General features: G+C 46.9%; 1 protein-coding gene across 2 annotated transcripts; it reads left to right on the top strand.

Moving 5' to 3' along the window:
* Positions 1-777: 777 nt before the first annotated feature.
* RASAL3 (RAS protein activator like 3) lies at positions 778-23,677 on the top strand. Of its 2 annotated transcripts, none has more exons than XM_051972031.1 (18): positions 778-867; positions 1,077-1,419; positions 10,893-11,011; positions 11,130-11,214; positions 11,407-11,462; positions 11,559-11,620; positions 13,234-13,369; positions 13,512-13,610; positions 15,429-15,941; positions 19,069-19,213; positions 19,385-19,529; positions 19,823-20,059; positions 20,490-20,691; positions 21,437-21,561; positions 21,839-22,193; positions 22,288-22,451; positions 22,677-22,752; positions 23,255-23,677. In XM_051972031.1, exons 2-18 carry the CDS (start codon positions 1,080-1,082, stop codon positions 23,381-23,383), a joined length of 2,988 nt encoding a protein of 995 aa, XP_051827991.1. In that variant the 5' UTR covers positions 778-867; positions 1,077-1,079; the 3' UTR covers positions 23,384-23,677. The 2 variants fall into 2 exon arrangements, with proteins under 2 accessions (XP_051827991.1, XP_051827990.1); XM_051972030.1 differs by having other exon boundaries at positions 11,127-11,214.

Below are 23,677 nucleotides of genomic sequence, written 5' to 3'. Positions count from 1 at the left end.
CTTCTGTTGTTTATCTTCACCTTTTCTACCACCTCTCCATACCTACCTCCATTCTCTCTATTTGCTACCCTTTTGATTTATTTCCCTCTGTTGCACTTGCCTTCTCTATCACCTCCCATGTTCTTAAAAAAAAAGCCTTCTCTCATATCCCACCCCCCAATTCCATCACTCGCCACTTCTATTTCCTCTATTCTCTCATGATGTGATGGAAAGCACAGAGATGAGTTCGAATTTCGTCTCTGGCATTTACCTCCATAAGTCTCACCTATAAGGTGGAGTTCATGTTCATATTACGTACCATAAATTTGTCACGAGGATCAAGTGAGAAAATGCATGTCAAGAATATGTTTTCAAACCTGAGAGTCTTCTCTACTTATCACCCTCACCCTCTCTATCCATCTCAGATTCACAAAACTTTCCCTGAGTCAGTCATCTAGAGAGGAGTGCAAGCTTGGGAGCAGGCTCCATTTCATTTTTGGTTTTGTTTCTCATACCTAGCACAGGGTCTTCTTCTTAGGATTCATTTAAGAGGAGGAAACTGAGGTTCAGAGAAATAAAGTGGTCAAACATTTTGTATACAGCAGAGCCAGAACTGGAATCCACACTGGAAGGTCTTTCCACAATACCATTGGATTTTCCCTCCTCTATCATCTTTGCCTCCAGTTATCCCCCATAATGCTTTGGATGATCTCTCTTAGTGCCTCAGTCATAGCCTGTGTTCTCCCCAACTTCTCTATAGAGCTCTGGGGCACGGGCTGAGGGGCAGGGGCGGGGCAAAGCAAGGGGTGTCACGTGGGGTAAGGGCTCCCTTGCAAGGAAGCCCGGCAGTCCTGGGTGGCTGAGTCAGGGGCCCAGCAGGAAACAGAGGTAAGGGTAAGGGGGCCGGCAGGGGTCTTAGAGCTGAGCCAGGGGTCTTGGGATGGGGAGCAGGAGGAGAGTTGGGCTGTAAGGGGGGCAGAGGTACAGGCTGGCTGAGGACTGACCTCTCAGAACTGATGTTCCCCCACCTCATCTTGTCACTGACCCCTCAGTGCAGAGTGCCCATCACCTTCCACGTCTGACTCTTCCTTCCACAGGAGATGGAGATGGCTGCCCCGCCACGATCCCAGGCCAAAGTGGCTTCCCCCCTAGATACCTACCGTTGGCGGCGGGGGGGAGACAGGTCAGCCGGGACCTCCAGATGGAGCCGCCTTCAAGGCTGGGGCCGAGCCCTGAGTAACCCCGAGACCGCAGAGCCACCGACCAGAAAGCCCTCCCAGCCGTCTCTCTTCCGTCGGGCTGTGTCTGCCTCTGCCAAGGACTCAGGAGGGGGCTGGAACTGGAAACTCTCCAAGTACCTTCGCTCTGGGAGTCAGCAACAGGCACCTGAGCCCGGGACTGGATCCCCGCAGGAGGCAGCGCCAGAATCAGAGCCGTTGGGTAAGGAGGACAGCCCACAGTCTCCCCAAAGGATACCCAGACCTGGCCCACTGTGCTCTACCCCAGAGGGGAGTGGCTTTGGTAGTTGGGAGCCAAGGCCCCAGAGCACCCCTATCCCCCCACATAGTTCTCCCGATCCACCTTGATCAAAGGGCCCAAGGTGAGAGTGGGAAGTTACCTGGGCTCATAAATAGTCAAGTTTCTGGTAGACCCCAAAACATAGCCAAGACTTAGCGAATTCTCCTCAGGGAATCTTGTCCCCAGCACATTATGCCCCCCGATCACAGCTCTTGCCACATTTAAGGACCTCCCTAGACCATTTCTCAAAGCTCGGGTCATTCTAGGTTTTTACAAAGCAAAGAGGCTGGCTGGGGAGCCGGATGCCTGGGTTCCCTCCTCTCGGAACAGGATAAGGGGAACAAGCCACCTCATCATCCTTTCTAATACACAGGAAGTTGTGGGGAGAGCTAGGAGAGGAAGTGGTTAAGACTAAATTTGCCCCTTCTCTTCTACCTGTCTTTGGCAGGGTGTCAGGGAGAGGCAGAGAGTGAAAGGGTAAATGTCTCCTAGACTCTTCTTCTTAAGGAAAGAGAGATCTCCTGAGTGGCTCCCTTTTAGAGTGGTCACGAAAGCTAGCAAATGAGACGAGCTGGAGGCAGAGGGCCCGGGTACTTGGATTTAGCTTGTCATACTCTAAGGCAGTGGTCCTCAAACTTTTGTTCTCAATATCTTTATCCTATTAAAAATGATTGAGGATCTGTCCAAAGAGTTTTTGTTTATGTGGTTTATAGTGATAGATATCGATCACATTAAAAATAAAAACTAATTATGAATTTGTAGACTCTCTGAAAGGATTTCAGAGATTCCCAGGATGCTCTGGACCAGACTTTGAGAACCACTGCATCTGGGAGGGCCAAAGCACTGGGAGGAGAGGAGGCTTCTAAACTATAATCTACCATCAGGAGAGTCTCCTGGTTGTCTAAATGCTAGGTAGCAGGGGAATGAAGAGACTTGATTGGCTCAGGCCAGGATCCCACTCTTAGGGCTCCTCAGTATAAATGCCTCATGAGATTTAGCCAGGAGTTTATGGGAACTAGATTGTTCCTCATCCCCATGAGGTCCTGGCTGTTCATCCTTCACCCAAGACCCCCTAAAGGAGAAAGGGGGTCAAAGCTGATTCATCTGCTTAGGAGGATTTTCAGGAAAGGAGGCTCTCAACTCTTACTTGGGATGATGATAATGAGTATCCAGGCAATAGAAATTTGACTGCTCTTTTCCCCAGTGTTCTTTCTTTGGGTGTAGCTGCTTCTGTCCATCATTGATCATTTGAAACTGAGTTAGGTCTCTTTGTCAAAGAAATCCACTTCCATCAGAATACATCCTCAAACAGTATTGTTGCTGAAGTGTATAATGATCTCCTAGTTCTGCTCATTTCACTTAGCATCAGTTCATGTAAGTCTCACCAGTCCTCTCTGTATTCATCCTGCTGGTCATTTCTTACAGAACAATAATATTCCATAACATTCATATACCACAATTTACCCAGCCATTCTCCAATTGATGGGCATCCATTCATTTTCCAGTTTCTAGCCACTACAAACAGGGCTGCCACAAACATTTTGGCACATACAAGTCCCTTTCCCTTCTTTAGTATCTCTTTGGGGTATAAGCCCAGTAGTAACTGCTCTTTTTCTTTTACCTCCACAACTTCATGTCCTGCCAATTCCATATTCACAGCACCTTTCCTACCTATTTCTTCTTCTATACCTCCAGGCTACTTTCCCAATCAACACTTCACCACTTCTCCCCTGAACTGTTTTCAAGTACCTCCTAACTAAGCTTCCTAGCTCCAGTAGCTCACTTCTCTCACTAGCCAAGCTGCATCAGCTGCCAAAAGCATCTTTCATAGGCCCCATTCTTAGGACCTGGAGCTGCAAAGGATCTCAGAGATCATCTGTCCAATCCCCTCATTTTACAGATGAGAAAACTAAGGCCCCCAGACCTTAAAGGACTTATTGTCCTTTAGTTAGTTAGTTAGTTACAAAGATAGTAAGTAGCCGGTCTATTATTGGACATGTAACCCACTGCTCTAATTCCAGTTCCCATCAAGTCCTTCTCCTACGCAGATACCTTTTATGACTCTCAGTTGCCTACAAGATATTGCAGTTGTCTTATTTCCTATGTCCAAATTGAATACCATAGGTACTTAATTAAATGTTTTTTAAAATTTAATTTAGTCCTCACAACAGCTGTGGGAATTGCGTAAGACTAATCCTGATTACTCCAGTTTTGCTGATTGGTTGACAGGAAGATACTCTCTTCCCCTTCTGTGACTTTGCTCTTTCCAGGTTCTCCTCCTACTTATCTGACTTTTCAGCCTCTCCTTTGCTGGATCCAGATTCCTAGATCTATCATTCAAGGCTTTTAATGATTTGCTTCCAATATTTCAGTTCCAATGGTTCTAGCTTTATCTCTCACTTCCCTTCGTGTATATCTAAGCTGGTTTCCTCACAGTTCTCAAACCAGACTCATTCCTTCCTTAAAGTATGTCTTCATGTTTTTCCTCCCCAATTTAACAATCTCTCCTTTCCTCTCCTCTCCTCTCCTGGCCTCTCTTCTTCTACTAGTCTTTTCTCTCCCTTTTCTCTCCTTTCCTCTTCTCTCCCCTTTCTCTTCTCTCTTTTAAATTGTCCTCTCCCTTTTCTCTCCTCTCCCTTTTCTCCTCTCCTCTTTTCTTTTTACTTCTCTCCTGTTTTTTCTCCTCTCCTTTTCTCTCTTCGCTTTTCTTCTTCTTTGCTTTCCAAGTCCAACACAGTCTTCAGGACCCACTTTAAAGCCACTTCCTCTAGCAAAGCTCTCTTCAAAAATGTTCTGTTTTTTTTTTTTAAATAATTATGCAAAATAACTTACTGCTTTGACCAAAAAGAAAGGAAAAGAAAAAAAAGATGATATAATTTGCCCTTTAAGTCTATTTGTTATCTGGAGGTCAAAACAAACAAAACAAAAACTATGCTTTACCATAAGCTCTTTGAAATTGTGATTGGAGACCCCAAAATTTTCACTGCCAACATCACCACTTTGATGCATTCTCTAATTCACTTTGGACTTAATGATTATAATAATCGTGTAACTCTTTCCTTACCTCTAGACTTAGCCTTTTGCAATTATTCTCACTAAAACATAGGTCTGCTTTGGAGATCAAAAAGTTTCCATGACTCTCCAGTGAAACTAACAAGTGTTTCTATGAAGGGCCAGTGTTGACCAGACAGGGTTTTCATTCCTATCCATAGGAAAGTGAAAACTTCACTTTTGTCTCATCCAACTGGGCTAGTTCAGGGTATAATAACCTTCCTCTTGGTCACTGCCTTTTTCATCCCACTCCTCTCCACATTAGAGGCTGGGGGTTTTACCTGGAGCTCTTACAATCAAAACAATTTAGCTTGGTTACAGGAAAAAAAAGAGGAGGGGGAGCTTCTGTGGCTTTAGTTTAGGGGCAATGGTCCAGGTTAAGACGGACCTCTCCATGTGCTATTTTAGGAAGTTTAAGCGTAAAGGTTTTGTTTTGTTTTATTGCTGACACAATTGGGGTTAAGTGACTTGCCCAGAATCACACAGTTAGGGAGTGTTAAGTGACTGAGGCAGATTTGAACTCAGGTCCTCCTGACTTCAGATCAGCATACAGGTTATTAATAAAAAATTAGATCCGCTTTCATCCACGTTGCTTTTAGTCAGTCAATAAACATTTATTAAGTACCTTCCATGTTCTAGGAACTGGGGATACAAAGAAAGACTAAAAATAGTCCCTGCTTTCAAAGAGCTCACAGTCTAATGAAGGAGACAACATGCAAAAAAACTATTTACAAATGAAGTTTTATGGAAAATGGGAAACAATCAGCACTGGGAAGAAATTAGGATTAACGAAAATTGGGAAAGGCTTTCTGTTAGGGAACTCCTAACAGGCAGCCGGGCAGACATCGCCAACCTATTTAAAATCTGTGTATTAAATCTAGCCTATTTGGACACTCTATATAGAATTAAAGATATACACGATTAAAAATTCTCTTTATCTAGAAATAACTATCTTTGAAGCGTGATTGAAAATAGCCAATTGTTGGGGACAGTTACTTGGATAGAGCATTGGCCCTGAAGTCAGGAGGATCTGAGTTCAAATCTGGCCTCAGACACTGTGTGACCCTGGGCAAGTCGCTTAACCCAATTGCCAAAAGAAAGAAGCCAGTTGTTCCCTATCATTGCTGCTGAGTTTCATTATAGATCCCTGTCTTTCCAGGCTCTGTCCCTTCATGGCTGCATCACAGAATGATGTCAGTGCTCTTTCTTTCAGAGTACAAAAAGAACCCTCCTTCCCTGGCTTAGATCTATGACGGCACAATTTCTCGAAGACCACAAATTCCAGTGGTTCCCATTGGTGATTCCCAAACTATTTCTTCTGTCTGCAGGGGAAATTAGTTTGACCTTTTAAATAGCCTGTTACACTCCTCCCTTGTTTAGAATTTTTAAGCCCCATGCAAAATCAACAATTGTTGCAATCATTTGTACACGTGGCATGTGAAACTATGCTAAATGGTATCCAAACACACATCATCACGTAACAAAACAAAGATGACTGACCCATTCTCCCAGGTAATCACTTAAAATAGGATTCCCAGCAAATGTGCCTCAACGGTATTTGCAACAGACGCAGCACAATGCAAAGCCTGTCTCGACAGGCTGCTTCAGCGGCTACAGGTTTAAATTACAGGCACGGCATAATGCATGTATACATTATAGGAGTACATGCATATCTCTGTAAGACAGCATAACGGCACTCACCCAACGATACTATAAGTAGACTGACAAATTTGGAAAATATGCAAATCAGCAAAACCATGCACATATTACTAACAGCAAAACTAAGCTGAGTTAACAAACCAATGGAGCTATTACAGCTCATACAGGATCCTAACCAAAAAAAAGCAAAGAGAATGTCGGATTTAAATATGTCTGAAATGGACAGAAAAGACAGAAAGCGGGGAAAGAGTCACACCAGCAGTCCTTTGAATTCTTTGGAGAAAAAAAAATGGCTCCATCACCTCTCAGCAGGATCCTTTCAATGAGCGCCAGACACTCGCTGTCAGTCCCCATTCAAACTGTCCCTCATTCTTGCTGCCACTGCTGCTCTCTTAATTCCTTCACAGATTCCTGTCTGTCTTTCTCTACTCCCTCCCTCTATGTGTCACCGAAACCTTCCAAAGCTCTCACTGTGGCAGACTCTGTCTTCCAGCTCAAGCCCATGAGAATTCAATATCTTCCTACGGTTGGAAATGATATGATAAATTCTAGGCTTTTTAGCGTGAACTAGATCCTCTGCAGGAGAATGAGTCTGAACTGTCAGAATACTCTGTTTTACCTCTAGCATAACAACAGCAACAAATTTAGTAGCCTGGATTTTTTTCCTCTATAACCTCACATCAAGCTACCATTATAGATTTATTTATTTTATTTTGGGTTTGGATTTTTTGTTTTTTGTTTGTTTTTTGGGGTTTTTTTTGGCAAGGCAATTGCCCAGAGTCACACAGCTAGTAAGTATTAAATATCTGATTCTGTATTTGAATTCATGTCTCCTGACTCTAGTGGACTATCTACTGAGCCCTAGTTGCCCTTGTAGACTTTCTTTAAACTACTTTCCATAATACACTTTGTTGTTGGGTTTTTTTTTTTTTTTTTGCTACTTATTTTTTTTTCTTATTTTATTTTATTTTATTTTTTAAAATAACTTTTTATTGATAGAATGCATGCCAGGGTAATTTTTTACAGCATGATCCCTTGCACTCTCTTCTGTTCCGATTTTTTACCTCCCTCCCTTTCCCCACTCCCCCAGATGGCAAGCAATCCTTTACATGTTGAATAGGTTACAGTATATCCTAGATACAATATACGTGTGCAGAACCGAACAGTTTTCTTGTTGCATAGGGAGAGTTGGATTCAGAAGGTAAAAAATAACCCGGGAAGAAAAACAAAAATGCAAACAGTTTACATTCATTTCCCAGTGTTCTTTCTTTGGGTGTAGCTGCTTCTGTCCATCCTTGATCAATTGAGACTGAATTAGCTCTCTTTATCGAAGAGATCTACTTCCATCAGAATACATCCTCATACAATATCGTTGTTGAAGTGTATAATGATCTGGTTCTGCTCATTTCACTTAGCATCAGTTCATGTAAGTCTCGCCAGTCCTCTCTGTATATAATACACTTTGTTTCACAACCAGAATTTGGTCTCATCCTTCCCTCTCCCATCTCCATGTATTCCAATAGACCGCCCCTACCTGGAATTAATTCTCTCTCTCCTCTACCACCTGTTAAAATTTTCTCATCCTTCAAATCCCATCTTAAGTACCATTCTTCCCATCAAGTCATTCCCGAGTCTCAATTCCCCAGCTAAAAGTAAACTTCGCTCATTTATATATTGTCTAGACCAGTGGTTCTCAAAGTATGGTCTAGAGAATCCTGGGGGTCTTTGAAACATTTTTAGAGAGTCTACAAATTCAAAAATAGTTTTTATTTCCAATATGGTAAATGTCTATAAATATAATCCAGATAAACAAAAACACTTTGGAGAGATCCTCAGTAATTGTTAATAGGATAAAGATACTGAAAACGAAAGTTTGAGAACCACTGGTCTAGACTTTGCATTTACCCCTTTCTAATTAGTGCCCTAGTTATCCATTTATGTAGTTTTATCCTTTCTATTAGACTAAGGGACTGTGTATTACCAGCACCTAGTACCCTGAGTGCTTTGCACATAATAAGACCTTAATAATGATTTGCTCACTGGCCAGATTATTGGATCCAATCAAGTAAGCAAATACAACTAATATTTGCTAAAGTGTCTGCCATGTGCCAGGCCCTGTGCTAAGCCCTAAGGATATTCAGGAAGACAGAAAGTCAGCCCTTGTCTCAAGGATCTCACAGTCTGATGGGAGAGATATGTAAATGACCATAGAAACCAGATATGGACTGGATAAAGCAGAAATAATCTCAAAAAGGAGGCCCTAGAATGAAGAGGGGAGGTACTAGAAAAGTTTTCTCACAAAAGATGGAACTTCAACTGAGAATTAAAGAAGGCAAAAGACAGAGATAAAGAGGGAGGCTATTCCAGGTATTCGGGACAAGCAAGTATAAAGATACATAGGTGGGAATGTCTGAGGAACATCCAAGAGTATACCACTAGATAATAGAATATATAGAAGAAAATCAGCTGAAATGTAATAGGGATAAATACAGTTTAAAAGAGAAAAAAAGGAAAGGAAGGAAGGAAGAAAGAAGGAAGAAGGAAGGAAGGAAGGAAGGAAGGAAGGAAGGAAGGAGGAAGGAAGGAAGGAAGGAAGGAAGGAAGGAAGGAAGGAAAGAAGGAAGGAAGGAAGGAAGGAAGGAAGGAAGGAAGGAAGGAAGGAAGGAAGGAAAGAAGGAAGGAAGGAAGGAAGGGAGGGAGGGAGGGAGGAGGAAGCGAGGAAGGAAAGAAGGAAGGAAGGAAAGAAAGAAGGAAGAAAGAAAGTCAGCTGCACAAGGACAAGATGGAGAAAGTATGATTAGGCAACAGTTGTTCTGAAAAAGACCTGAAGGTGGTAGTGGACTGCAAGCTAAAAATGAATCAGCACGGTGATTTAAACATCAAAATTCTGTTATGATATTACGCTACATTCAGAGAGACATGGCTTCCGAAGGCTATTACTTACTGTCTATCCTCTGTCTAGCTCTGATCACATCTATTCAGCTCTAGGAAAGACATTGGTTGAGGTAGGGATGATCCAGAGGCAAGTGGCCAGAATGGTGAGTGGACTGGATTGCACGCTGCATGCATTTAGCCTGCAGAAGAGAATGCTTAGTGGAGAGGTGTCCATTGTTTTCATGTTATACCAAAAAGAAATAAGGCTTGTTTTCATTGGCTTAAGAGAGAAAAGCCAGGAATAATGGGTGGAGATTGCAAAGAGGCAAACTGAAGCTTGATATCTTTAAATTTTTTTTTCTAATGATTAGAGCTATTTATAAATGGAATTATTCTCCCGGGTTAGGTAATAGGTTTTTCTTCTCTGAAAGTCTTCAGGCAAAGGCCGGATAACCGTTTATTAAGTGTATAGTGGTGAGGGTCCCTTTTTGGGGCTTGTGTTTAGACTATATGGCTTCCAGTTCAGAGATTCTTTTTGTTCATTGAATTGATTGTAATGCATAGAAGTAGACTTTGGAAGAGAGTAGGGAGAACCTATTTCAGGCGTCCTCAAACTAGGCCCGCGGTCTAGATGCAGCATCTGAGGACGTTTATCCTCCTCACCAAGGGCTGTGAAGTTTCTTTATTTAAAGGCCCACAAAACAAAGTTTTTGTTTTTACTATAGTCCGGCCCTCCAACAGTCTGAGAGACAGGGAACTGGCCCCCTATTTAAAAAGTTTGAGGACCCCTGATATTTGATTAGACAGAATAATAATAATACAGCTGGGAAAGTATTAGGGGTGACATATGGTGGAGATCCTTGGATGAGAGGCTAAGGAGTTTGGATCTTGGGCTAGATAGACAAGAGAGACCAGAGTCCCACTGAACTATGGCATTTATTAAGCACTTATTACATGCCAGGCCCTGTGCTGAGTGGGGAGGATTCAAATAGAGTAAATAGGAAGAGAATCCCTGACCTCTGAGGAATTAATTCTACTAGGGGAAGACAGTACACAAAAAGGAGCTAAAAAATTGAGGAGAAGGGAGCAGAGGAGAGTGATGTCAGTCTGGAAAGTCACACGCAGAGCCTCGAGGAGAATAAGGGTGGGCAGGTCTGTGTCCCTCCTCCAGATGGAGGCCCAATGGGAGAAGGGGACAGTGAGATAGTCCAGGAAAGAAGGCCGGAGTGGGGGATGGGTGGGAGGGAAAGTCACACGGTCAGTTAATGGAAGATGCTGGACAAGAACTAGGTCCTCTGACTCCTAGTCCAAAGTTAGTTTCTATGAGAAACTGGGCTTTTTTGCATCTTTTGGGCAAATCGGGTCACCTCTATGAGAGTCAGATTTTTCATCTGTAAATTAGAAATGCTACTTACTTCATTGAGTTATAAGGAAAGCCCTTTGCAAGCCCTGAATCGTTCTGTGAATGTTGACCTCCACTGCCCATCTTGGAGTAGCTCATGGGCTCTGGGGAAGGGGAGAAAGATGGGGTCGGGGCAAGGAGCAGTGGGTCCGCTTAGGGGCAGGGGACAGGCTTTTCCTGGAATGGTTTGCACTGGACAGCCTCTGGGTTTTATTCCAGTTCTAAAACGGGGTGTTCTGTGACCTGGTTGAGGTCATAGCCCTGTAAGGACCAGAATTTCAGAATACTTTAAAAGTCCGAAAATGGGGATGTTCCCCAGGTTACAAATGACATACGTGATGACTTTGCCAAGTTTAAAAAGCTGTATCAGTGCGAGCTGCCAGTGTGGGAATGATCCTGTCTCTCCCAGAGCCCCTGCCTGTGATTCCACGCATCCCCGAGGCCCCCACGGCCGATGTTCCCGTCTGGGACATCAGCAGCTTCACCCTCCTGGATGGCAAACTGCTGCTGCTGGGCAAAGAGGAGGAGGTAAAGGGGAGCGGGGGGAGGGGAGGAAGGGGAAGGAGAGCTGAAAAAAGGACGGGGAGGGGGGGTGATGGGCGGACGGACTGCGGAAGGAATGGAAGGCGTTTGTCTCTGTAAGCAGGCCCCAGGGAGACACCTTCCCAGGGCTGGCAGCGTGGGCTCTGAGGGCAGCGGGCAGCTGGTATCCGGAGGGGCCAAGGAGCCAGGTGAGCCGTGCTGGGAGACGAGGGTGGCTGAGACCGACGGGTCCCAACCTGGCTCGGGGTGGGGTGAGAGAAGGCGGCCGGGGCGGGCCGGAGCGGGGACGGATGAGAGATACACCCCAGACGGAGGGAACCCGGAGGAGAGGTGTCAGGGCCCATCTTCCTCCGAGCCTGCAACTGTCCTTCCCTTTCCAGAGCAGAGAAGAGGTGAGCCAGAGGCCACCAGCACCAACCAAGGCCACAACGTGAGGGTGAGCCTCGAGTGCGGGGGTGGGTGAGTGAGTGGAGACCCCAGGGCCCCCCACGACTCACCCCCGACCTCTCCTCCTATTAACCCACAATCCCAGGGCTTGCTATGGAAGAGACTCAAGGAGAAGAAGAAAGGGAAAGCCGGAAGCACGGGAACAGGGTAAGGAGCACATCTGCCTTTCAGGCCTCATCTTCAGAGCCGGGGCTCTGGGCAAAAATGCTTGTTCCAGCCTCAGTTTCCTCAGCTGTAAAATGGGAACCCACCCCACAGAGTTAACATTCACCCAAAGAAATATAAACACTGAGCATTGTGTGCCCACAATCCCAGACCCTAGGGAGTGCGAGAGCTGGCTACTTGCCAATGATTTCACCCAACACAGGTTCTTTTGTACCCTTGAGCCTGTAAGAACTTCTGGTAGAAATTTCTGTATTTGGGCAAATAGCACAAAATATACTCTCAGCTCAGGGGTGGGCAGAGATGGAGTGACGGAGACCTGAGGGTCCCAAAAGCCTATTGTTAAAGAGGCTGCCACTGCGTATATGGAGGTGGGCAGTGAGCAGAGAAGCTTGGTTCTGGAGGACCTGGCCGAGCCCATCTGGCAGCTTCCTCGTTTGACCGATTCTTCTTGCTACCGGGATGCTGGGCTCCGTTGTCTGTAAGCTGCTGGAGGCCTCAGAGGGGTATTGATGACTCTCTAAGTTCACTTGATACCCCACCCTCGTCACAACTCGGTCCTGCTCCTCCCTTCTCAGTCAACCCAAGCCTCCCAAAGTCAGTAATTGCTATACTACCAGCAGAGTCAATCAGCCAATCAATAAGCAATTATTCAGTATTTCTGACATCCCAGACACTGGGGCTAATCACTAGGAATTCAAAGGCAGACCACAGACTACAGACAAATTAGGTAAACACAGGCGCACGGGGCAGCTTTCTGGTGGATTAGATGACCTACTAGCTGTGATCCCAGACAAATCACTTTACCTATGTGAACCTCAGTGTACCCACTTGTAAAATGGGGATGTTGCGAAGATATGATAATATATGTCAGGATTTCTTTTTCCATTTGTGACCCCTGTTTATCTGAGAAATTTTTATTGACCGTGGATGTGTCGGTATATAAAATAGATATACATATCAAACATTTGCCGATAATTAGTCATAAAGAAATTTATGTTAAAACAAATCTTTGGTATACATCTAATTTTACCATTTATTAAAGATGAAAGCAAATTTACATACTAATGAGATGGATGTGCTTGTTAAGAATTAAATCTTGGTGAAATATTTGATACTACAGGAAATAGAGCATTCAGAAACATTTTTACTGTTGCCAATTTTTTTTGCAACCCCTTGCATTCAGTTATGTGACCCCATGTGAGGTCAAAATCGACAGATTAAGAAACTTTGATATATGCGAAGTTATTGTTCAATTGTGTCTGACTCTTCCTGAGTCCATTTGGGGTTGGAGTAGTTTATTATTTCCTTCTCCTGTTCATTTTACAGAAGAGGAAAAAGGCAAGCAAGGTAGGAAGCGAGGTTGGATTTTAACTCAGATCTACCTGATTCCAGGGCTGGCAATCTATCCACTATACCATCTGGCTGCCCAGTAAATCTTAAAGAACTATATAAATATGAGCTGCAATTGTAATAATAATAATGATTATTATAAGGTTCTCTCAATGGAAGGTAGCTATGCTGAGGATAATTGGAGTGGCCCAGGAAGGGTATTGGAGGATTGTCCACTTTGATGTCACATCCCACTCTCTTACCAGGTCTTCCAGTGCCCGGGGCTCCCAAGAATCCCTTGTAAATGAAGGTTCCATCAAAGAGCTGGACCTGAGCAGTGAGCGAAATGTCCAAGTATGGCCTCTGCATCCCAGCCTCCTTGGAGAACCCTACTGCTTTCAGGTATGAGAAAAAAAGGGGCCATATCTGGTCCCCCTTCCATCCATGGATTGTCCTGCTTTAAGTCTTCTTTCCCATCCCTTGTATCCTTACATTTCCCTGATTTCCACTTCCCTCCTGAAGGGCCTTCCTTCCCTCCTCACAGGTAACGTGGCCCAACGGCAGCCGATGTTTCTCCTGTGGCTCGGCAGCTGAGCGGGATCGATGGATTGAGGATCTGCGCCAGAGTCTGCAACCCCACCAGGTCAGCACTTGAGAACCCCACCTGGTCTCGGTTCTGACTTGGATAGCCAGCCCAAACCCCAGATTCAGGGCAGGCTAAGGGAACTAATCCGTCAGGGAAAATACTATCTTAAGTGCTGAGGTTTTGAAATCAGAAAGAAATCAGTACCACAGAATGCTGGAAGGGACTGTAGAACACAAAATGTCAGAGATGAGAGAGTTCTTGGAACAAACTGTCAAAGCTGGGAGGGCCCTTAGAACATATAAGGTCATAAGTGGGAGGGCTCTTAATATATCAGAACTTGGAGGACCTTTAGAACCCAGAATATCAGAACTAAGAGGGGCTTTAGAACAAGGAATAGCAGAGCTAGAAGGAGACTTAGAACAGAGAATATCAGATTCAAGAACTCCTTAGAACACAGAATGTAAACGTTGTGAGTGGCCTTAGAATACAGAATATCAAAGCTGGGAGGGCCCTTAGAACATATAATGTCATAAGTGGAAGGGCCCTTAATATATCAGAACTTGGAGGACCTTTAGAACCCAGAATATCAGAACTAAGAGGGGCTTTAGAACAAGGAATAGCAGAGCTAGAAGGAGATTTAGAACAGAGAATATCAGATTCGAGAACCCCTTAGAACACAGAATGTAAACATTGTGAGTGGCCTTAGAATACAGAATATCAAAGCTGGGAGGGCCCTTAGAACATATAATGTCATAAGTGGAAGGGCCCTTAATATATCAGAACTTGGAGGACCTTTAGAACCCAGAATATCAGAACTAAGAGGGGCTTTAGAACAAGGAATAGCAGAGCTAGAAGGAGACTTAGAACAGAGAATATCAGACGCGAGAACCCCTTAGAACACAGAATGTAAGCGTTGTGAGTGGCCTTAGAATACAGAATATCAAAGCTGGGAGGGTCCTTAGAACTAGAACAGACTTTAGAACAGGGAATGTCAGAGCTGGAAGGAGACTTAGAACACAGAATGTTAGAGCTCGGAGTGTCTTTAGAACAAACTCAAAGCTGGAAGGTCCTTTAGCACACACAATGTCATAAGTAGGAGGCCCAGGAAGTCAGATGTGGGAAGGACCTTAGAATATAGTATATCAGAGCTAGGAAGGCCTTTAGAACCCAGAATATTAGAGTAAAAGGGATTTTAGAACAGGGAATGTCAGAGCTAGAAGAAGACTTAGAAGAGAGAACATCAGAGCTGGAAAGGCCCTTAGACACCGAATGTAAGAATTGGGAGGGACCTTAGAATACAGAAGGTCAGATTTGGGAGGATGCTCTGAACACAGGAGATTGTCAGAACTAGAAGGACTTTTAGAACAAATTGTCAAAGGTGGGGGAATGTTTGTATTACAGGCAACTTATCGAATAAAGGAGCGGTGGAAATAGTAGATTTAGCCAGGCCTTTAGTGGGCACCTAAACCAACACTAGACTCAATGCAGATGACCCAGTGGATCGAGCACTAGCCCAGATGTCAGGAGGACCTGAGTTCAAATCTGGTCTCAGACACTTCCTCCTGTGTGACCCTGGGCAAGTCACTTAACCCCAACTGCCTCAGCAAATATATATCTATGTTCTGAGGCAATCACCTAACCTTTATCTGAACACCTCCAGGAACAGGGAGCTCACCACCTATGGATGCAGTTCATGGTATTATTAATGAGCAATGCTTATTGCAGGAAGTTTTCCCCAGTAATTGCTCCCTGCCCCCTGCCGCCATTATTTCTAGATCTCCATTCCAAGTTGATGCAGAAGACTATTCTCTTTCCCCTCTGCCATCTCACTCTTAGCCCTGGCTCCAAAAACGGTCCTTTCTCTTCTTTCTCCAGGAAAGCCAAGAAAGGGAAGAGACGTGGCTGAGCGTGTGGGTCCACGAGGCCAAGGGACTCCCGCAGGGTAGCTCTGTCGGCCTTCGGGTAGAGCTGTGGTTGGATGGGGCCTTGTTGGCCCGTACGGCTGCCCGGCCTGGCCCTCACTTCTGGGCCGAACGCTTCCACTTTGAAGCACTGCCCCCCGCCCGCCATCTTTCCCTTCGCTTGCGCCAGGCCGACCGGGACTTAGGCAATGTATCCCTGGCACTGACTGAGCTGGGACCCATGGGAGGGGGCCTGGAGCGATGGTTTCCTCTGGAAGGTGGATCTCCGGGGGCAGCCTTGAGGGCACGGGTTCGAGCACGCTGTCTGCGGATACTACCCACTGAGCGCTACAAGGAATTGGCAGAGTTCCTCACCTTTCACTACCCAGAACTGTGCCATGCCCTGGAGCCCCAGCTGCCTGCCCAGGCCAAGGAAGAGTTAGCAGCTACCATGGTCCGTGTGCTGCATGGAACCGGAAAAGCCCAGGTAGGAGAGAGAGCACTGAGGGGGGAAGCACTGGGGAGAGGCCTGCTGCAGACCTTGGACTGGGGGTCCCCAAACTACGGCCCGTGGGCCAGATGCAGCAGCTGAGGACGATTATCCCCTTCACCCAGGGCTATGAAGTTTCTTTATCTAAAGGTCCACAAAACAAAGTTTTTATTTTTCCTATACTCTGGCCCTCCAACAGTCTGAGGGACAGTGAACTGGCCCTCTATTTAAAAAGTTTGAGGACCCCTGCGGCTTGGACTATCTGCAAGCTTCCTTTTTTACCTATTTATTCTTGCTAATTAGATATTAATTTCAGTTGTTTCTATACCACTGGAAACCCCCCAAGGTGGTGACGGTAGCTATCGAAATTCAATCACCTGGACAAAGCTTTATTACCCTACCCTAGTCAGTTCTGTCCCAATTTCTCTTTTTTTTCCCCTTCTCCACTATAAGTCAGTACAGTCTTCCAAAGGGCAATGATATTCTCTACTACAGCAAAACACAAACTATCAACAAGCCAGACGAATAAAGGGATGTAGGGCAGATTGCTTTGGTGTGAAGATTGTATCCAGCTGTAGAATAATGGCTATAGCTCCTGACCTGGATTCAAATCCTGTCTCAGATGTATACTAGCTTTATGAGCCTGTACAAGTTACTTAATCTCCCTGAGCCTGAGTTTCTCCAGTTGTAAAACAATAATGATCGCACATTTTAGTTCAGTTTTGGAATACTGGTCCCAGAGAATTAGAACTAGAAGGAGCCTTCTAACCCTCTTTTGTGACCCTGAGAAGGATCTTTTCTCATATTTGACTGCAAGATTTCCCTCTTCTCCATATTTCACAGATTTTTGATGTATTCCCCCAATTTATCTTTCTTTACTCCAATTTTTGATTGAGACATCCCTTCTTCTTGCTGATATTGTCTCCTCTATGTGTATCTGTAATCCAATCTTTCCTGTCTTCTCCAGCAAATTACCTGCATAATCGCCCTCTCTCCCTTATCTTCACTTTCCCCTTCTCCAAGTCTTTTCTTACTGCTTGCAATCATATGCAAGTCTCTTCCATTCTTAAAAATCCCTCTCTGACCCCTTAAGCTATCACACTGTTTTTCTTTTCTCTCTCGGCCAAATTTTCTCTCCTCTCATTCTTCTCAAACCTTTGCATTCTGGTTTCTAATTTCATTCCTCAGCAGAAACTATTTTCTCCAAAGTTACCAGTGATCTCTAAATTGTCAAATCTGGTGGCAATTCTTATTCTTCTTGACATTTCTGAATCATTTCATGTTGTTGCTCACCTTCTTCTTTTAAATTCCCCCCCCCTTTTTTTTGAGTGAGGCAGTCAGGGTTAAATGACTTGCCCAAGATCACACAGCAAAAAACACAAGTTTTTGACACTTGAACTCAATCCTCCTGATTCCAAGACCCCTGCTCAATCCACTGTACCACCAGCTGCCTCTCCTCTCTGGGTTTTTTATTTTTATTTTTTATGAAACTGCTCTCTCCTTGAATCACTCCCTACCCGCTGACTGTTCCTTCTCAGTATCTTTTGCTAGCTCATCATCCACATCCCACTCCTTAACTATGATAGTACCCTACAGCCCTGCTCAAGCCTTCATCTACTCTGTCCCAACAGTCTATCTTGAGGATCTCATCAACTTCCATTGGTTTAATTATCATCTCTATGCTTGTGAGTCTTATATCTTCTATTTATCTAAACTCTCTCTTGATCTTCAGTCCTACAGGACATGTCTATTAGACATTCAAACTGGATATCTCAAATTCAACATGTCTAAAACCAAACCCATTATTTTTCTCCTAAAACCTATCCCTCTTCCAAAGGGCAGATACCACCATTCTTCCAATTTTTCAATTTCAATCTTCAAGGTCATCCTTACTTCTCATTCACTCAACATAACCAGTTAGCAAATCTTGGTGGTCCTATGTCCACAATGTCTCTCACTTCTCACTTTCACCCCTTTTTTCTACTCTCATTGAAATCACATTAATTAAAGTCTTAATCACCTTAGTCCCAAGCTGCCGCTATATTTTCCTAATTGGTCTTCCTGCTTCAAGTCTTTTCCCATTACAATCCACAATCCACAGGACTGCCAATGTAATTTTCCTAAAGCACATGTCTGACCATTTCTTTCTCTAGGGAGCACTTGAGTGCTCCCTGTTGCCTTTAGAATTAAATATAAATGCCTCTATTTTGCTTTTAAAGCCCTCTGCAAGCTGGTACCATCCTACCTTTCCAGCCTAATTGCACATTACTCCCTTTCATGCACACTATAGCCAAATTAGCCTTCTTCCTGTTCCTCACCCATGGTACTCCATCTCTTTTCCACTTACTCTACTCCATGCTGGGTATACTCATCCTCCTCATTTCTGCCTCTTAGAATCCCTACCTTGTCTGAGGACCAACTTATTCATGAGCTTTTCCTGATACCCCAGTTACTGATTCCTTCCCTTCAATATTCGGTGTAGTTCTATATCTACACGTTGTCTCCTCTAGATAGATTTCTGACGAAGTTGATGGCCCCTAGGATAGATGAGATGCTGGAAAACTGTATGGCAGGAACTGTTAGATTTTTGTCATTGTATATCCAACACCCAGCACAGTACCTCAAGCAAATTAATGGACATAAACCGTCTCAGCTAAAAGAAGTCTTAAAGAATCAAGCAAGCAAGTGTTTTTTGAGTCCGTCCTGTGCTTGAGGAGATCATCTCTGGAATTCCAAAGGCAAAAATGGCGTATTTCCTGCTCTGAAGCTTCCATTCTAAAAAGGGAGACAAACACAAAATAAATGGCAAACAATTAAGGGGAGAGGAACCTGTTTTGGGAGGATCGGGAAAGGCTTTATATACACAGAGGTATCTGAACTGGATCTTGAAGAAAATTGGAGATTATTATATAAAAGGGGAAGGCACTACAGGTGCGGGGCTGAGGAGGGAGATGGGCAATGGGATGTCATGGTTCTGGCGCTGATGGGGAAGGTAGGATAGGGATGAAAGGCCTGGCTTTTTAAGGATGGTCTCGTGGAAGCCAATGTAAGGAGTAACCATTGCCCTGGGACACAGGGATACCCGGCTCTGTCCTAAGGTCATAGCCCACATTTCTGCTCACAGGCACTAGTGACAGACCTTGGCCTGGAAGAGCTGGCCCACTGTGGAGGAAAGGAAGCGTTGCTGTTCCGGGAAAACACCCTGGCCACGAAGGCCATTGATGAGTACATGAAGCTGGTGGGTCAGAGCTACCTGCAGGAAACACTAGGTAAGGGGTTGGAGAGGAGAGCGGGAGCAGCTTCCGGGGACCTTGGGCAGGAGGAGGGTGCTTTGGAGGTGTGGGATTAGTAGGAAGAGAGAGCCGGAGGAAGGGCTGAGCAAGAAGAAAGGGGCTGAGTGGGGACTCTGCCTCTCCTCCCACCCTACGTGCGCGCTGCAGGAGGACCCGTGGGACGCCTCTGCGCCTCTGAAGACGGCTGTGAAGTGGATCCCAGCAAGTGCCCCGGGCCAGCCCTCGCCCAGCACCAGGTCACCCTGAGGCAAAGCTGTGAGGAGGTCTTCCTCAGCATCACCCGCTCCTCCGAGTGAGTCCCCCAGGGACGGGGGTCCTAGCTTCTTCCCTTGACTCCCCACTCTCAGCACATTCACGGCCGATTTCCTCAGCCAGAATTTGCTCTTATACTCTCCCCTCCAGGGATCTCTGGATCCCCTTATCCCTTGATCTCCTTGGGGTCTTTCTGCCCCTTGCCCTTGTCCTAGCTCCTGCTTCTCTTGCACACCGGTCCCTTTCTGCTTCCGATGGCGCCTAGACCCCAGCTCCTTTTCCTGATACAGAGTGCTGTGACCTCCTGACCGGTTATTCCTCTTGACCCCGTAGCTGGTTCCCGGCTGAGCTGAATGCTGTGTTCTCCAGCTGGTGGGCAGCGTGCCAGGAGCGGGGAGCTGAGCCCCTGGGGGAGAGGCTGGTTTGTGCCTCACTCTTCCTACGATTCCTGTGTCCAGCCATCATGTCTCCAAGCCTCTTCGGCCTTGCCCACGAGTACCCAGGCCCTGGCCTGGCTCGAACCCTTACCCTCGTTGCCAAAGTCATTCAGAACCTTGCCAACCGAGCTCCGTAAGTCAATAGTCAAGTTTTTATTAGGCAATTGCTATGTACCGGGCATTGTGCTAAGTGCCAGGAGCAGAAAGACAGGCCAAAGAGAGAGAGAGAGAGAGAGAGAGAGAGAGAGAGAGAGAGAGAGAGAGAGAGAAAGAGAGAGACCCTGCCCTAAAGAAACTCTCGTTTTAATGGAAGATCCAGCGTCTAAATAACGAGGTCCACATGAGATAGAGTAGATGAAGATAATCCAGGAAGGGGCGGCCATAGAGGCTGGGGGGGAAAGGTCTGCTGCGAAGGAGAACCAAAAAGTAGAGGGGAGGAGGAAGGCCGGCGTTCCATGGAGGACAGCCACGAGAAAAGTTGGAGATGGAAGGAGTGTCATGTTCAAGGACTGCAGAGTGTTCCTCCCGATTCCTGTCAGGGAACTGTCTCTTGCTGTCTCCAGGTTTGGGGAAAAGGAAGATTACATGAGCTTCATGAATGATTTCTTAGAGCAACACAGCTCAGCCATGCAGCACTTCCTGGTCCAAGTGGCCTGTGGGGATGGGGACAGGGCCCCTAGGGGCTACCAAGGCAGTGGAGACCTGGCCAGAGGCCTAGCCATCCTGCACATTCAGCTCCGCACGATCTTCTCTGATCTGGACCAGGTACCCCCTCTGCCTCTGGCCCCCCAACCCCACCACTCAGCCCTGTTCCTTCCCCTCGGGGACTCTTAGGCTCCGGCCCACGGACCAATCTAGTCCAGTCCAGAGCCCGGGGCCCCAAACCCAGAGTCTGGAGTCCTGTCCAGTCCAGAATGCAGGGCTCAGAGCTCAAGCTAACCCAAGCCTAGCCCGGGACTTGCTGAAACGACTGGGGGCCCAGTGGCAGGGAAGCCCCCTAATGGTCATCTCCCCGGGGCCCAGCGGCAAGGAAGCCCCCTAATGGTCATCTCCCCAGGGCCCAGCGGCAGGGAAGCCCCCTAATGGTCATCTCCCCGGGGCCCAGCGGCAGGGAAGCCCCCTAATGGTCATCTCCCCGGGGCCCAGCGGCAGGGAAGCCCCCTAATGGTCATCTCCCCGGGGCCCAGCGGCAGGGAAGCCCCCTAATGGTCATCTCCCCGGGGCCCAGCGGCAGGGAAGCCCCCTAATGGTCATCTCCCCGGGGCCCAGCGGCAGGGAAGCTCCCTAATGGTCATCTCCCGGGGCCCAGAGGCAGGGAAGCCCCCTAATGGTCATCTCCCGGGGGCCCAGCGGCAGGGAAGCCCCCTAATGGTCATCTCCCCGGGGCCCAGCGGCAGGGAAGCCCCCTAATGGTCATCTCCCCGGGGCCCAGCGGCAGGGAAGCCCCCTAATGGTCATCTCCCCGGGGTCCAGAGGCAGGGAAGCCCCCTAATGGTCATCTCCCCGGTAGCCCACACAGCAGAGCCTGGAACCATTGCCCACCATACTTCAAGCCATTGAGGAAGGCCGCCCTGTGCCTGTGTCCGTCAGCATGCGCCCTCGTGCTCCCAACACCAGGGCCCAGGTCCATGCAAGGTAACGCGGCTGGGGGACCACAGAGGGTGGTTGGAGGGAAGGGAGGGAGTTTATGAATGGAACAGGGGTCAAGAGCAAGACTGAAATTAGGAGCAGGGTAAGGGATTAGGTTTAGGGTTAGGGTTTCTGAGTCAAGAGTGGGCCTGGAATCAAAGGTGGCCGTAGCGCTGAATTAGGGACTGGATTTAGGGTGAGAATCAAGCTTGAGCTTAGGCTGGACCCATGAGTCAGACTTAGGGGTTGGTTTGCCCTCTGGATCAAGAAGCTTCTGTTGTAGTTTTTCAGAGAAGCCAGGCTTCCTGCCCCCCAGGGACCTCTCCAAGCACACCCCTCTCATCTCCAAGAGCCAGTCCCTCAGAAGCATCCAGGGCCAGCCCGCAAAGAAACTGCGTCGCCGTCTCCAGCGCACCCAAAGTGTCCCTGCCTCCCGGACAGCCAGTCCCCGCACTTCGGGGCCCTTGGCCCAGGCCAGGCCCAAGGGCTCCCTGCAGAGAGGCTCCTCCCCGCAGGGCCGCTCCCGGCTCGGAGTCTCTGCTTCCCTGCCCAGGAAGTCCTCTGTCCCCTGGCAGCGCTTCCTGGAGAAGCCACATGAAGTAGACCATAGCGCTTGTGCCCACCGACTCCCTGGCAAGGTAAGGATCCGGCCTGTGACCCACCCACAGCGGACAAGGAGAGGACGACCCCTTCTCTTCCACTCCCTTCACACCTTCCTGTCCTCTCGGGCAGGGACAGCTGGCAGAGCTTCGCCGAGAGATCGCCTCGCTGGGGGACCAACAGAGAACGCTGGCTGGCCGGCTGGAGGCCCTAGCCAGTGAGACCCAGGCCCTCAGGGAACAACACAAGAAGTTATCTGGACAACTGGAAGAGATTCAAGGCCAGCTTAAGGCCAGGTGAGCATCTGTCCTGGTTCCACCTCAATCCCCATCTGCCCAGTCTCTGCCCTTCTCATTCCTATCCAAGCACCTGGATACTGGACAGCACCTCCTTCTGCAGAGTCTTCCTACCTGATAATCTGGGGAAGGAGGAAGTCCCCATTAGCTTTTCCCCTCTCCTAATCACCCAACTTCTCCTCCTGGGGAGATTTGGAGGTCTAAAAGGATTGTCTCTTGGGGCAGGGCTCAGAAGCTGGATCCTGAACATAGCCCAGGCCCCCAGAGCAGGAGCAGTGAAAACGCCAAGCTGGAGAGTTTGGTAAGAATTCTGCTTCATTCGGCACACATTTTTAATGCACTGAATTAGGCTACGTAGGGTGGTGGTAGCTGGGGTGGGTAAGGAGAGTGGGAATCTGTTTATATGCACTTCCAGAGAGGATCTCACAATCTTACTGGAAGCATGGTGCATTTCAACAGATCAGTACAATAGAAAGCAGGATGTGATCAGTGTTGAAGAAAGGCAGCTCAGGGGAGCAGAGAGAGCTCTGGGCTAGCTATAGATATGAATATTAGCTCTGCATTTACTAACTGGGTAAACTTTATCCTGCTCCTCCGGACCTCAATTTCTCATCTGCAAAAAGTCTTTTTCAGCTCTGAGATTCAGGACTTCTTGGAGAAGTCTTAAGAAAATCAGAGGAGAGAGAGAAATGGAAAAAGGGCCTAACCTTTTGGAGATGTGGACAGCTGTTCTTGATCCTTATATGCTGCTTCCCTTACCTTTTCTCTTCTCTTACTGCCCCTTCCTATCTTTTTACCCCCAGGAACACCGCCTAGCTGACCTCGAGAGGTCATATACTCAGCTGGTGCATTGGATGCAGGATCAGCAAAAAGCCCCTAGGATGCAGCTTCAGCCCCTGAAGATGCCCTGCACCAATGGAGATGCCACTTGACCCTGTCCAGGGTTAGGCTGGGCTTCTATGTAGGCACTGATGTAGATAAAGGCAGATAGCAAAGTATGGGAACCAAGGTGCAGACCTAGGCTGCCAATATTTCCTTTGTCCTCTGCCAGTCTACCTTCGTCCCTCAGTCCCTTGGGCTCTGCCCATTTCTGTCCCTGTCCTTTTGGCCTCAAGGAGGCAAGGGGGGGGCAGGATTGGGCATGATAAGTTTTGACTGATGGAAACCCCCAACACAGAACTTTGCATCATAAAATTGTGAATTGAAATAAAAGTTCTTTTTTTAAA

This window comes from Antechinus flavipes, chromosome 1, assembly GCF_016432865.1.
Source record: "Antechinus flavipes isolate AdamAnt ecotype Samford, QLD, Australia chromosome 1, AdamAnt_v2, whole genome shotgun sequence".
In the NCBI taxonomy this organism is placed as follows: Eukaryota; Metazoa; Chordata; class Mammalia; order Dasyuromorphia; family Dasyuridae; genus Antechinus; species Antechinus flavipes.
This window is presented reverse-complemented; position numbering and strand designations above follow the sequence as displayed.